The sequence below is a fragment of the Corylus avellana genome, chromosome 8 (assembly GCF_965113065.1).
Source record: "Corylus avellana chromosome 8, dhCorAvel1.hap1.2, whole genome shotgun sequence".
In the NCBI taxonomy this organism is placed as follows: domain Eukaryota; kingdom Viridiplantae; phylum Streptophyta; class Magnoliopsida; order Fagales; family Betulaceae; genus Corylus; species Corylus avellana.
The window spans coordinates 9786443-9799426 of record NC_142497.1 but is presented as its reverse complement, the minus strand read 5'-3'; the positions used below and the strand labels follow the sequence as shown (position 1 = coordinate 9799426).

General features: G+C 35.9%; 2 protein-coding genes across 4 annotated transcripts; one reads left to right on the top strand and one right to left on the bottom strand.

Moving 5' to 3' along the window:
• Positions 1 to 2752: 2752 nt before the first annotated feature.
• On the top strand, positions 2753 to 11350 carry LOC132163279 (protein argonaute 4). Of its 3 annotated transcripts, none has more exons than XM_088518932.1 (23): positions 2753 to 2996; positions 3826 to 3877; positions 4837 to 5153; positions 5308 to 5513; positions 5607 to 5831; positions 5935 to 6071; positions 6157 to 6254; positions 6337 to 6434; positions 6568 to 6736; positions 6830 to 6946; positions 7036 to 7143; positions 7280 to 7342; positions 7422 to 7535; positions 7611 to 7776; positions 7864 to 7976; positions 8127 to 8264; positions 8402 to 8532; positions 8857 to 8922; positions 9749 to 9812; positions 9916 to 10191; positions 10368 to 10462; positions 10560 to 10591; positions 10848 to 11350. In XM_088518932.1, exons 3-23 carry the CDS (start codon positions 4878 to 4880, stop codon positions 11021 to 11023), a joined length of 2868 nt encoding a protein of 955 aa, XP_088375058.1. In that variant the 5' UTR covers positions 2753 to 2996; positions 3826 to 3877; positions 4837 to 4877; the 3' UTR covers positions 11024 to 11350. The 3 variants fall into 3 exon arrangements, with proteins under 3 accessions (XP_088375058.1, XP_088375057.1, XP_059429485.1); XM_059573502.2 differs by lacking the exon at positions 3826 to 3877 and having other exon boundaries at positions 2765 to 2996; positions 9916 to 10027; positions 10118 to 10191; XM_088518931.1 differs by lacking the exon at positions 3826 to 3877.
• Positions 11351 to 11667: 317 nt separating this feature from the next.
• On the bottom strand, positions 11668 to 12464 carry ENODL20 (early nodulin-like protein 20). The gene is made up of 2 exons (XM_059575302.2): positions 12287 to 12464; positions 11668 to 12191 (listed from the first exon to the last, which is right to left on the bottom strand). Exons 1-2 carry the CDS (start codon positions 12462 to 12464, stop codon positions 11860 to 11862), a joined length of 510 nt encoding a protein of 169 aa, XP_059431285.2. The 3' UTR covers positions 11668 to 11859.
• Between the last annotated feature and the right edge of the window lie 520 nt (positions 12465 to 12984).

The following is a 12984-nucleotide window of genomic DNA, read 5'->3' as shown; positions in this document are numbered from 1 at the left end:
TATGATTTTTCTGCTGAAAGTATTTATTAAAATTTTATTTGTTTTGGTGTAAAATAATTTTTAATTTTTTTTTCTGTATTTATTGATGTTTAGTGCGAGATAAAATAATAGTTAAATAGAAAATATTGTTAGTTTGGCTAAAAAAACACAGACCCTAAGTTGAAAATTGGTTTGGTTTTGATCTTTCAATCCACTTCAGCAAACCAAACACTTCAGCAAACCAATACCTCATAAAACAAAAATAATAATATATATATAAAGTGAAACCGGATTGGTTTACCAACACCAAACCAAACACTTCTAGAAACCAACACCAAATTCCCCCACCCACCCCCCACACACACACAAACCAAAAAAAAAAAAAACAAAGCATTTGAGTGGAGGCAACAACCCCGAAAAAAAAAAAATATTCTATCATTTTGTTCTTCTTTTTAATTCTATCACCTAAAAATGGTCAATAAAAGAGTGCAGTGTCTGCCTCAGTCAGTCCTTTCACAAGACTTGTTTGGCAAGACAATTCTTTTAAATTCTTCACAACTATTTTCTTTTTTTTTTAGTTGATTTAATATTATTAACACTCAACTTAACTCAAAAATTTTTAACTTTATTTAAAATTTTATATTTTTCAAACAACTTAAATATAATTTCAACTCTTTTTTTTTTCTTGATATTTGTAATTTTGAATTCAATTCAGTAGAATAGAAAAAAAATCGTAAACTTAAACGAGTCCAACACCAAGAGAATTTAATTTCTCACACTTGGTGATGCATACAGGAAGAGAATTTGATTTCTCACACATGGTGATGCATAGAGGAAGAGAATTTGATTGAAGAGAATTTGATTTCTCACACTTGGTGATGCATACAGGAAGAGAATTTGATTTCTCACACATGGTGATGCATAGAGGAAGAGAATTTGATTTCTCACACTTGGTGATGCATAGAGGAAGAGAATTTGATCTCTCCATTTTGAAATCCTATGAAGATGTGTTCATGGAGCCCAATGGGTTACCTCCCAATAGGAAGGAGCCCAATGGTCTCTATGGTTCTCTCACCAAAGCTTTCAATACAATTTCGAGCTGCTTTTGTTTTTTCCCCTCCTCCATGGACAAATGAGATATCTAAGAGAATCTGGCTTATTAAATAAGGCCCATTTGGTTTTTTTCCAGGAAATTTACTATAGAGTTGGCAAATATTTAATAATAGTCAGAGTTGACTATTATGAGAACCTTTTCGTCTCCAACAAAATAGGTAATTTAACCTTTTTTTTATCTAGTGTAAACAGTTTAAAACATTTCCAACAGAAGTAGGCAAAATAGCTACTAAAAAAATACAATTTTTTACATTACTTACTCATTTTTTCATACAGATTCTCTATTCTACTATCATTTTTTAAAAATATTATTTTGTGTGGGAAAGAGCGTGAAAGAAAGAGGGGGAGAGAGTAAAATGAAGAAAGTGAGACAAAAATAATAATAAACATAGTTTATAGTGCAATTCTATAAGGAACAACTGCATAATAGTTGTTCTGCTAGAGAGGAAAAAAAAAGTTAATAATAGTCAAATCTAATAATTATGAATGATTTGCCCATTCTCTTGCATATGCTCTAATTAGCTTATTAACTATTCATATTATAAACTGTATTTATTATTTTTTGTCTCTTATTTTCTTTCTTTTATTCTCTCTCTCCTCATTTTTCTTTCACATTCTCTCCCACACAAAATAATATTTAAATAAAATAAATAGTTGAATAAAGAATCCGTTGGAGTGTATATCAAAAAATGATTAATTATAGTAAAAATTTATACTTTTTCAATAGATATTTTACCTATTTCTGATGGAGATGCTCTTAGCCAAATCCTTGTAATCATTTTTCCCCCCCAATATTCAATAAAAATAGATGTTCTAGAATTTTTATCATATTATATTGAATAAATGTCTTTAAATTATAATCACTACTTTGATACTAAACAATTCATATTTTATTATATTAGAGTAATGTTAAAAAATAAGACTTTTTTTTTATTATTTTTTTATCTCTCTCTTATCCCTCAAAATGTAATGCGACTTTTAAATTTATAATTTGATCAAAATTAAGCAATAAAAACTACATTACCGTTGGAGAGACAAAAGTCTTCATTCTAGCATTATTCATTATATTGTTTTCAAGAGGTAGTTCAATCGGCTGGGACCACGCCTAATAAAAAGAAAGTCATTAGTTTAAATCTCCCTCCTCCTTTTATATAGACATCTTAAAAAAGAAAAGAAAAGAAGCATTACTCATTATATTAATATTTATTTATTACCATGTATAATTATTATCAACCTTTATAAAATTTGAATAATTTAATTCCAAAATAAAGAAAAAAGATTTTTTTTGTTTTTATTGTAAATGAGGATAGAGATTCCATAGATAACTATACTCCATTGGATATCCTTTTATAGCCAATACCCTTTTCCGATCAAACGGTATGATGATTCACCCAGATTTGAATTTGAGTTTACCAAACCCTAAATTCCCCAAATTTCCAAAATTTACATCCCTGTCCCTACCCTTCAACTCGAACACCGAGCCCCTGCGTTGCAAAGCAAGAGGACACCCCCGTAAATTTGAGAATTAAGCAGTGGCAAAACCGTCAAGATGAAAACATATCGTTCGGGGAGCAACAGTGTACTTACTGTACAGAGAGCGTGACACAACCCATTTCGGCATTTCCCCTTGGGCGTGCGGTTGGGGTACCCTACGTAATTAAATACACCGAGTACGGAGCAAAAGGGACCCATCATCCATCGTCAATGCGGAAACCGAGCAAATCTGAGCCGTCCGTTACCGCAACATTCGGTTATAAGAAGCGTCATCATCATCCAGAGAAGCTTTGAACTTGACGGAGAGACAAAAGGGCGTGGGGCTTCCACTCCTGGCGCAGATATCGGCGACTTTCTGAGTGACGGAGAGAGTGAAACGTTTCTGCAAGCGTTTTTCTTCACTCTTTCAGGTACTTGTGTTTCGCCGCTTAGCCGGCGCTGGTTCATTTCAAGTTTTCAACGGCCGATTTTGGTCTCCGATACTGTTTTCAGAGTGTTTAGGGTGTTTTCTGGTTTAATATCTGTAATGCTGGCTTTGTTGGGGTGGGGTATTTTAGGCATTTCCTGTGTGTGAGCTCGATCTGTGACTGTTTTCTCTGTTTCTGCTTTGAGGGTTTTTTATTTTTTATTTTTTTTTCTTTATTTTTTAGGCTCTGGGTTTTTTTTCTTTATGTTGTTAAGCTGAGGGTTTCCCGCTCTGTCGTGGGTCTTTGTTGTTTTGTGCTGTTTGAAAGTGAATTTTTGTGTTCTGAACTTGGTACCGCAATGTTGTTGTTGTGCTTTCTTTTCTTTAAGAGTGTTTGGTTAGGGTATTTCCCGTTCTGAAGCTCGATCTGTGCTTTTTTGCTTTCTCTTGCTTGCAGTGTTACTGGATTCTCCCTCAGCAGAAGTTTATATGTACTTTTGGGTAATTTGCCCTGTGAATGTATGTTAGTCTTGCTTGCATGCCTGTTCTCAAAATTGCTTCTTGAAAGCGTTTTTGTTATCTCTGTTTGTTTATGTGTTAGGAAACCTGTAACTGATTTTGTTTTGTTTTGTTTTTTTTTGTTTTTTCATGGGTTAGTTTTGCATGGCCTTTTTTTTTTGCCTCGCAAAAATTTTATTTATTTTTTCTGTACTTTGGTTTTGTGGTCTAGGTTTGTTTATTAGTAATTTTTTTGTTTGGATGTTGGAATTTCAAGAGTTTTCTCTGGCGTTGCATGATTTTTTCACATTTTCGTTTCTGTTGTGTTTTTTCAGCTTTGATGGCTTAAGCACTCGCTTTTTCTGACGTGGGGTTTACAGTCCTCAGGTTTCTGTTTTTCGTCACTCTTCAGGGTTTTCCCTAGTAATCTTTCCATAGATGCGTGTTTTACAAATCTGCCTTATTTTTTTATTTTTTTTTGTTCCTGTTGAAGCTTTCTCAAAGCTCGTCTTACAGTAGGCTTACGTGTTTTAAAATGCATTCTTCTGGTTTAGTGTCGGAAATAAATAGGCACTTGCTTGGTTGTCTGGTTATTTAGGCGGTTTTTGTAGCTTTGCGATCTGCAATTTTAGCGTGCGTTGCCTTTTTGTTATTTTATCCTTTTAATTTTTTGTTCTTAAATCGATGAGAATTTTTGGTTTTTCTAGGTGTACAAGCTCTGTTTTTTATTTTTTATTTTTAAATTATTATTATTATTATTATTTTTATTACCTTTAGGGGTCTCTGTTTGTTTGAATATTTTTCTTGCCATGCAGTGAAATGGTCCTACTCCCCTAACCTTTTTTATTCGATTTATTTGAAGCAAAGGGCTCTGATGATCCTGTAGGAGTAATAATTTCATTTCCTAAAATTTTAAGTACCAAGTTCTCCATTGGTTGTTTTGTGCCGTCTTTTCTGACGGACAAGATAATCTTTCATGTGTATCAAATTTTTGGATATTTGAGTACCATTGAGGGTCTTTTTTAAGTCTCGGAATCTGCGTTGTTATGTAAATATGCTGTAGTAGCCGGTGATGTGTTTAGTTTTATTAAGATTGTCTGTTCTCAATTCAGTTTACGTATCTTTTTTGGGCTAGAAAATCTGTGTGCCTTCAAGGACAATTCATTGCTCATATTGAAGCTATAACTTATTGAGTGCGTAATGGTCATTTTGGATAGCCTGGGTGGTTCCCATGTTTCATTTACCTCTCTATTTAAGCCTGAGGTTCTCCAGATAATTTGATGAGCTATTAAGTTTCTTCACATGAGTTATTGGAACTTGCTTTGACTTGTAACCTCTCGTGACAGTGCATTTAGGATTTCTGAGGTATTTGCATTCTACTTGGGTTATGGATTCATTTGAGCAAGACGGTAACGGTACAGCAGATGGTAACGGTAACGGCAGCGCACAGGAAGCATTGCCACCTCCTCCCCCTGTTATCCCACCAGATGTTGTTCCATTGCGTGCGGAACCAGAACCCCTTGGTGAACCAGTTAAGAAAAAGGTTCTACGAACTCCTATAGCGAGACGGGGTCTTGGAAGCAAAGGGCAAAAGATACCTCTGGTTACAAATCATTTTAAAGTTATGGTCTCAAATGTTGAGGGCCATTTCTTCCATTATAGTGTATGTTTCTGTATTTCTCTCATATAACACTCCTTTCATTGAGGGCCATTTCTTCCATTATAGTTTATGTTGCTGTATTTGAGTCTCCAGGAAAGTGTAGAGTTTCTCAACTTAATCTTTATTAAATTAAACTTCCTTGTTATCTTTCAAACAGGTTTCTGTGACTTACGAAGATGGGCGCCCTGTCGAAGGTAAAGGTGTTGGAAGAAAGGTGATTGATAGGGTGAAGGAGACTTATGATAGTGAATTATCTGGGAAGGACTTTGCTTATGATGGGGAGAAGAGTTTGTTCACTGTTGGATCACTTCCCCGCAATAAACTTGAGTTTACTGTTGTGCTTGAGGATGTCCAATCCAACAGGTATACCATCAGGGTTTGTGATTCATTTATTCTAGGTATTCTGTATTATTGTCAATTTATCTCTAATTTCTAGCAAACCTAATTTCTGTGTAGAAACAATGGAAATCGTAGCCCTGATGTCAATGGAAGTCCAAATGAGAGTGATCGCAAGAGAATGCGGCGACCATATAACTCCAAGACATTTAAAGTGGAGATTAGCTTTGCTGCGAAAATTCCCATGAATGCCATTGCAAATGCACTACGGGGTCAGGAATCAGAGAACTCCCAAGAAGCCCTAAGAGTGCTGGATATTATATTGAGGCAGCATGCTGCTAAGCAGTGAGTGAACTATATTTGATTAGTTCGTTTTTAATTTTCACTAGCTTTCTATGTAGCTCAATTTTGATCCATTAAATAATTAACGATTTTGTGACTGTTGCAGGGGCTGCCTCCTTGTTCGCCAATCTTTTTTTCACAATGATCCAAAAAATTTTGCAGAGGTTGGTGGTGGTGTTCTTGGCTGCAGAGGGTTTCATTCAAGTTTTAGAACCACCCAGGGAGGCTTATCTCTGAACATTGGTAAGATCTTTTACAAATTTGTTCTATATTTATTCGTCTCTGAACTTATTCTTTGTATTACTTGTTCTTTTGCCTTTCTATCCAGATGTATCTACTACCATGATCATACAGCCTGGGCCTGTGGTGGATTTTTTAATTTCCAATCAGAATGTGAGGGATCCATTTTCACTTGATTGGTCAAAGGTAATTAAGTCTGCATCTTTCTTTTATTTATCTACTTGGTTCTTTTACCCATTTATACATCTGTTTTTGTTTCTGTTGACAGGCTAAGCGAGTCCTCAAAAATCTGAGGATTAAAGCTAGTCCCTCGAATCTTGAGTTCAAGATAACTGGCTTAAGTGAGAAACCATGCAAAGAGCAGACGTATAATTTCTGTCATGTCATCATTTTTACTTTTCCTTTGGTTGTGTTGAGACTGGTCTTGCACCTAATTATAAACTGACTTACTCTTAATAAGTAATGCATTTTGAATAATTGTTATGCTTGTGTGTTGTAGCTTTACACTGAAGCAGAGAACTGGAAATGATGTGGATGGTGAAAGTCAGGTGGAAGTGACTGTTTATGATTATTTTGTTAATCATCGTGGTATAGAATTGCGTTATTCTGGAGATCTTCCATGTATCAATGTCGGGAAGCCAAAACGCCCAACTTATTTACCTCTTGAGGTGAAGTGATGGGTTATATCTGCTTAATTAAATACTGTATTAACAATGCATTCATCTTATCTACAAGGTTTTCTGTTTCATTTTTCTTTTCAGCTGTGTTCCTTGGTGTCCTTGCAACGTTATACAAAATCTCTATCCACTCTTCAAAGAGCTTCACTTGTGGAAAAATCTAGGCAAAAGCCAAATGAGAGGATGAAGGTTTTGTCTGATGTAGGTGTCTCTGCTGAACTTTGGAAGGATGTTATTCCTATTGTCATTTTTTTTCCCGTTAAGTTTCTAGTTCTTGTGTTCTGTTGTAGGCTTTGAAAACCAACAATTATGATTCTGAACCGATGCTATGTTCAAGCGGTGTTAAAATCAGTAACAGCTTCACTCAAGTGGAAGGCCGTGTTCTGCCAGCACCTAGGGTACTTCTTATTTGTCATAATAAAGTGGCATTTCAGTTTGTCTAAATGTAACCTTTGGATTGATTTTGATAAAGCATTATTACCATGGAATCAAATTAGCTCTTCAGACTAATTGTTGTTTTTGTTTACTCAACAGTTGAAAGTGGGAAACGGGGAGGACTTTTTTCCTAGGAATGGTAGATGGAATTTCAATAATAAGGTATTTATTGTTTTTATTGTTTTTTCTACTTGTGATTTCAGTTCAGTAATTCTCACAGTATTTTCAACTGCTTCTGTAGAAATTGGTGCAGCCAACAAAGATAGAACGATGGGCTGTTGTTAACTTCTCAGCGCGTTGTGATATACAAGGACTTATACGAGATTTGACTAAATGTGGAGAGTTGAAAGGAATTGTACGTTAGGTCATGATATGAGTACTACAATGTTTTGTCTAGTGACTGACAGTTCTTTTTCCTGTGTTTCTGTAGCATATAGAGCCTCCATTCGATGTGTTTCAAGAGAATCCTCAGACTAGACGTGCTCCACCTATGGTGAGAGTAGAGAAGATGTTTGAGGATATTCAGTCAAAGCTTCCTGGTGCTCCACAGTTTCTTCTTTGCTTGCTTCCTGAGAGGAAAAACTCTGATCTTTATGGTAGAGACTGATTTGATCCATTCTTTACTGACAATGTTAATTATGTTTACAAAGTGACTGCTAAATGAAATATGTTGCATCTCCAAGGTCCATGGAAGCGAAAGAATCTTGCTGAGTATGGAATAGTAACTCAATGCATGGCTCCTCAAAGGGTTAATGACCAGTATCTTACTAATGTTCTCTTGAAGATTAATGCAAAGGTGAGCTACTGTGATGAGTGTAGTTTAACTGCACTACCTCTGTTTCCCTTTTTGGCTTTTCTGCTTCTTGTTGCATATTATTTGTTGGGATACAAGGCTTTGGTGTTATTGTATTGCCAAACTTGTTTAATTTACTTTTTGATGTTGCAGCTGGGCGGTTTGAATTCAATACTGGCAGTTGAACACTCTCCCTCTATTCCTATAGTTTCCAAGGCTCCCACCATCATACTTGGGATGGATGTGTCACATGGCTCTCCTGGACAGTCTGACATACCATCTATTGCTGCGGTAATTCTTATTTTGCACTTTTCTGTTTTGTCTGTTTACTTAAAGTTACTATTGAACTACTTTATATACTCTTTATCAACTTCTAGTTTAATTTTAAAAAAGTTCTTATCTAAGATTCATTTTGCTGAAACTCACAGGTGGTTAGCTCAAGGCAGTGGCCATTGATTTCTAAATATAGGGCCTCTGTTCGGACACAGTCTCCAAAGGTTGAAATGATAGATTCGTTATTTAAGCGTGTGTCTGATACCGAAGATGAAGGCATATTTAGGTGGGTTTTCATGAGCATATTTAGGTGTACTCTTTTGCATGATCAGTTCCTGCTGACTTTGTCCTTGGGCTTTTGCTCAAGTTCTGAAGGTTGGGGCTGCGGATAGTATAATGCTTCTTTGGATAGTCAAGTGACAATTAAATACTTCAAAAAGATAAAATGTAAAGTGAACTCAATAAAAGGAAAAGTTCCTGCTGATTCCTCGCCTAAAAAGTTTAAGCGACTTCTGATGGAAACTCCTTTCCCCCTTTTCTATGGTTGTACTTCTTCAAATTGAGCTTTGCTTTTCTGGACTTCCCATGTGATGCATTTCTGCAATTTCAGGGAGCTTTTGCTGGACTTCTATACGAGTTCAGGGAAAAGGAAACCTGATCAGATCATTATATTCAGGTATGTCTTTCCTTTAGATTGCTAAGGTAAACGTTACTCCAATGTTTTCTGTTTATACTAACATCTGTCCTCAATTGTCATTTGGAAGTAGTACTTGCATTGGTCCAAAACAAAGGTTTTAATTCTTTTTAAGAAAAAAAAAAAAAGAAAAAGAAAAAAAGAATCAGTTCAGAAATAAAAATGGAAATTGGATGAAAATATCAAGCAATGGAGCATGTGAAATTGGTTCCATGTGGATGCAATTTTCATTTGTTTATGATTTTGGGTACAAAAAGCACTCAGATATAATTTAAAGAAAGAATGATAATTGAAGCAAACAAGTTTAGAAAAGAATAGTGATACACATGGGTTAGGTGTTAAATCTTTTTTTATCTTCTGTTTTTCTCCCAATTATGGATAGTATAATGCTTCTTTGAATTGTCTAGTGGGAATGTATGCACTATATTATATTGTGAATAAATTTTGGCATTTTAGTTGCATATGGTTAATGTGATCAACATGAAAATCGTCTTGGTTGTGGCTCTGATCCTTGCAAGAATCAGTCTATAGCGTTTGTTTTGCCTATGCTCTGTGTGCTCATCAATTAATTAAATTCAATCAACTTACCATGTCTGTCAATGATCTTAAAATTCCATGCAGCGGATCTTTGGGTGTTTTTTTTTTTGGGGGGGGGTGGGGTGGGAGATGGTGTTTTGGCATGTTATAAGCATATCAAAGTAGAAGATGTGAAACATGTTAGTGGTGGTGGTTATATGCTGCTGTTCATTTACAGTGCTATTTTTGCTTCAGTAATGCTTCTCTTAATTGGTTATTTACTGGATTTTAGGGATGGAGTCAGCGAGTCACAATTCAACCAAGTTTTGAACATTGAACTGGATCAAATCATTGAGGTTCTTTAACCCAGCCAATGCTCTGCAATTATATATTTAAAAGCTGTGATTCCTCTGCGTATTTTGGAAATGGGATATACTTTACGTTTGTTAATATTTCTAGGCGTGCAAATTTCTTGACGAGAAATGGTGCCCCAAGTTTGTGGTTATTGTTGCACAGAAAAACCACCACACAAAATTTTTCCAGCCTGGTTCTCCTGATAATGTTCCACCTGGTAAGAAATCCCGTAAGTTTTGCAGATTTTTCTATTATGGCATTGGACAAGTTTCAGATCCCTCTTTCTTTTCCTTTTTTATTTTGGCAGGAACAATTATAGACAACAAAGTCTGTCATCCACGAAACAACGATTTCTATCTTTGTGCTCATGCTGGAATGATTGTATGTATCAATTTGTTATATTTTGATTTCTAGGATTATTTTCTAAATGTCCCAGTGTGTTATCTTTGATGTCTTGGTGTGTTCTTAAAAATGAATCACTTGCAAATCTAAGGATTTCTGCAAGAAGTAGATAGATATACTGATTTTGCTACCCATTTCAATCTTTTGCTGCCCAGGGGACCACAAGGCCAACACATTACCATGTGCTGTATGACGAGGTTGGCTTTTCTGCAGATGATCTACAAGAACTTGTGCATTCACTGTCATATGTGTGAGTAGATATTGGGCCTTAAGATTACTTCAATAATTCCTTTGGAGCTAGGGTTAGCTGTTACAATTGTTTTGAATTCTATTCGTTGTTAATGCAGGTACCAGCGAAGCACAACTGCCGTCTCTGTAGGTAATTTCATGTTTACCATGATGCAATTTGTGGTTGGTTGGTTTGCTCTTCAAGGATCACTGGTCATTGCTGATGCAATCTACTAAAATAATATTACACAAGACCAGGAAGCCTCTACTTACTGTAGTATAATTGGCCTATTGATCTTACTACATCACAATATTCTACTTGGTTGCTTAAACCTGCAGCTTACTTTTACAGTGCAATTAAACATCAAATATTTCTAAAATTTCTCTACCTCAATCTCTCTTTGCAGTTGCTCCAATATGCTACGCCCACTTGGCAGCCACCCAAATCGGACAGTTTGTGAAATTTGAAGACACATCTGAGACATCCTCAAGCCATGGTGGTTTGACATCTGCTGGAGCTGTCCCTGTCCCGCAGCTGCCCAGATTAAATGAGAATGTGTGCAACTCCATGTTTTTCTGTTGAGGATTGCATCCTCTACATGTGTTAGATGGTGTATTTTGAACAAATGGTCTGTATATAGCTGAAGTTATTTGGTGTGGCCTTACTTTGCTGAAGGCGTTGGACCAAGCAGTAACTTGAACCCTTTTGGTAACTTAGTAGTTCTATGTGTAGGCCTGTCACAGGCATCTTGTTGTAAGTTGTACTCTTGCATGCTGCTGCCTACCTGTTTTGTGGCCATCTTTTTGACATGCCTTTACTAACATGCTGAAATGCTGGAGTTACTGATGGCTTTCTTGTAATTATGGATCTAGTTATGAAAGGACTTTGATTTGGTAGGCAATTTGGTAATTTCACTGTTGGCTATGTCAAATGTTTTTAGGGATTTGTAAGATGCTTGTAGCTTGTTTTGGTTATGGTTTTATTTTTTTGAAAATAGTTTTCCTCTAAATTGGGTTGTAGGAACTTTTTCTAACCTAATTTATAAAAATGACGTCTTTTTTTAGTAGCAGTTGAGATGAACATGAGTGTTTTATAATATTTATTTTAATTTTGTCCTTGTTATTAAATTTGTGTTTTTAACATATTTGAGGACACGTTATTTTTATAGACCGAGTTTGGAAGAAGTTTTTTCAAAGAATTTTTTTTATTTTTTTTTCTAGGAACTTTAATGCAGGGTCCCATGAGACTCGTTCCTGTTAGGTGAACTCTATATATGATGACCTTGACTGCAAAAGTTCGTACGTTGTTCAGATGTAGTTGAGGAGAGAGTTCCAGGCTAAAGCTGTTCCAAGCATCACAAGTTATCCCATCTTGGAGATAGTTTAAAGTCAGATGTAGTTGAGGAGAAAGGTCCAAAGTCAGATGTAGTTGAGGAGAAAGGTCCAGGCTAAAGATGTTCCAAGCATCACAAGTTGGATCATCTGGCCGCAGGTGTCCGTTGCGAAACCATTGTAGACCAGAAATGGTGCCGCCAGTGGGGATGTGTAATCATGGACATAGACAGCGACTTTCATTCCCTTAGAGCAGTGGCCTTTGCTGCTGAGGAAGTAATATGGCTTTGCATTTGTGAGATTAAAGACGTCACGACCACCCTGTGTAATATTCTTTATGAAGTTTTTGTCAATGCAATTCTCGTAGCTTGTCTTGTTCACCTCCAAAACATCATAGGTGTGCTTGTCAAACCCGAAATCTTAAAAATGGAAAGATATATGGAGTTATTGTTGGACATAACTTTGAGACAAATACTTATTAAAAAGATATATAAAAAAAAAAGGAGGAACTTACAGAGCCAATCACCGACATAGAATTGCTCGTGGCTCGACCATTCCGCGAAGTTAATGTTAGGTGCCCATGTATATCTTCCTCCTCCAACCCTATGCAGCACATTGTCTCTGCACTCCACCAAAAACGTACCCATCATAATGGCCATCAACCACAAAACCATTTTCCTGAAATTCTCCATTTTTATCGCTCTTTTTGTCCCTTGGCATGGCACAAGGTTTAAAAACCACATGCACATGCATATCTCATGCATATAGGAGAGTGGAAAGAACCCATCTTTACCACCGTATCATGCTTTTGTGGCTGCAACCTAATGAGTTGTTCTATTTTCATTTTTCCATCACATCAAAAGATCATGACATATCTCTTGGGCTGCTGCAAAGCCATCTATGACACCATTTGAGTCCTCTTTGCTACTTCTTAGTTATGTTATAGCTTAAACTTGTCTCACACAAAGTTTAGAGTAGGCTTTTAAATGTAGTCCAGGTTTAAAAAAGCTATGTTCTAATAGAGGGGAAAAGTATGAATGTGACGAGTCGAGAAAAAAGCTATCACTGAAAAAAAAAAAAAAAAAAAAAAAAAAAAAAACCTATTCAAATTATAATTGGAGCTTCCTAAAGTTACTTGTAAGGTTCGGTCTTAGTGATGAACCCATGTGAGATTTAGCATCTATAAGCTCCTTAAGAATTAACTACCTCAAT

Bases quoted from the DNA above. Each gene is read 5' to 3' on its own strand.
- LOC132163279 (XM_088518931.1), top strand. From the start codon at position 4,878: ATGGATTCATTTGAGCAAGACGGTAACGGTACAGCAGATGGTAACGGT. The intron at 8,265-8,401 runs GTAATTCTTATT...TGAAACTCACAG, and splicing joins ACATACCATCTATTGCTGCG to GTGGTTAGCTCAAGGCAGTG. The intron at 10,592-10,847 runs GTAATTTCATGT...CTCTCTTTGCAG, and splicing joins CACAACTGCCGTCTCTGTAG to TTGCTCCAATATGCTACGCC.
- ENODL20 (XM_059575302.2), bottom strand. From the start codon at position 12,464: ATGGAGAATTTCAGGAAAATGGTTTTGTGGTTGATGGCCATTATGATG. The intron at 12,192-12,286 runs GTAAGTTCCTCC...TCCATTTTTAAG, and splicing joins CTATGTCGGTGATTGGCTCT to ATTTCGGGTTTGACAAGCAC.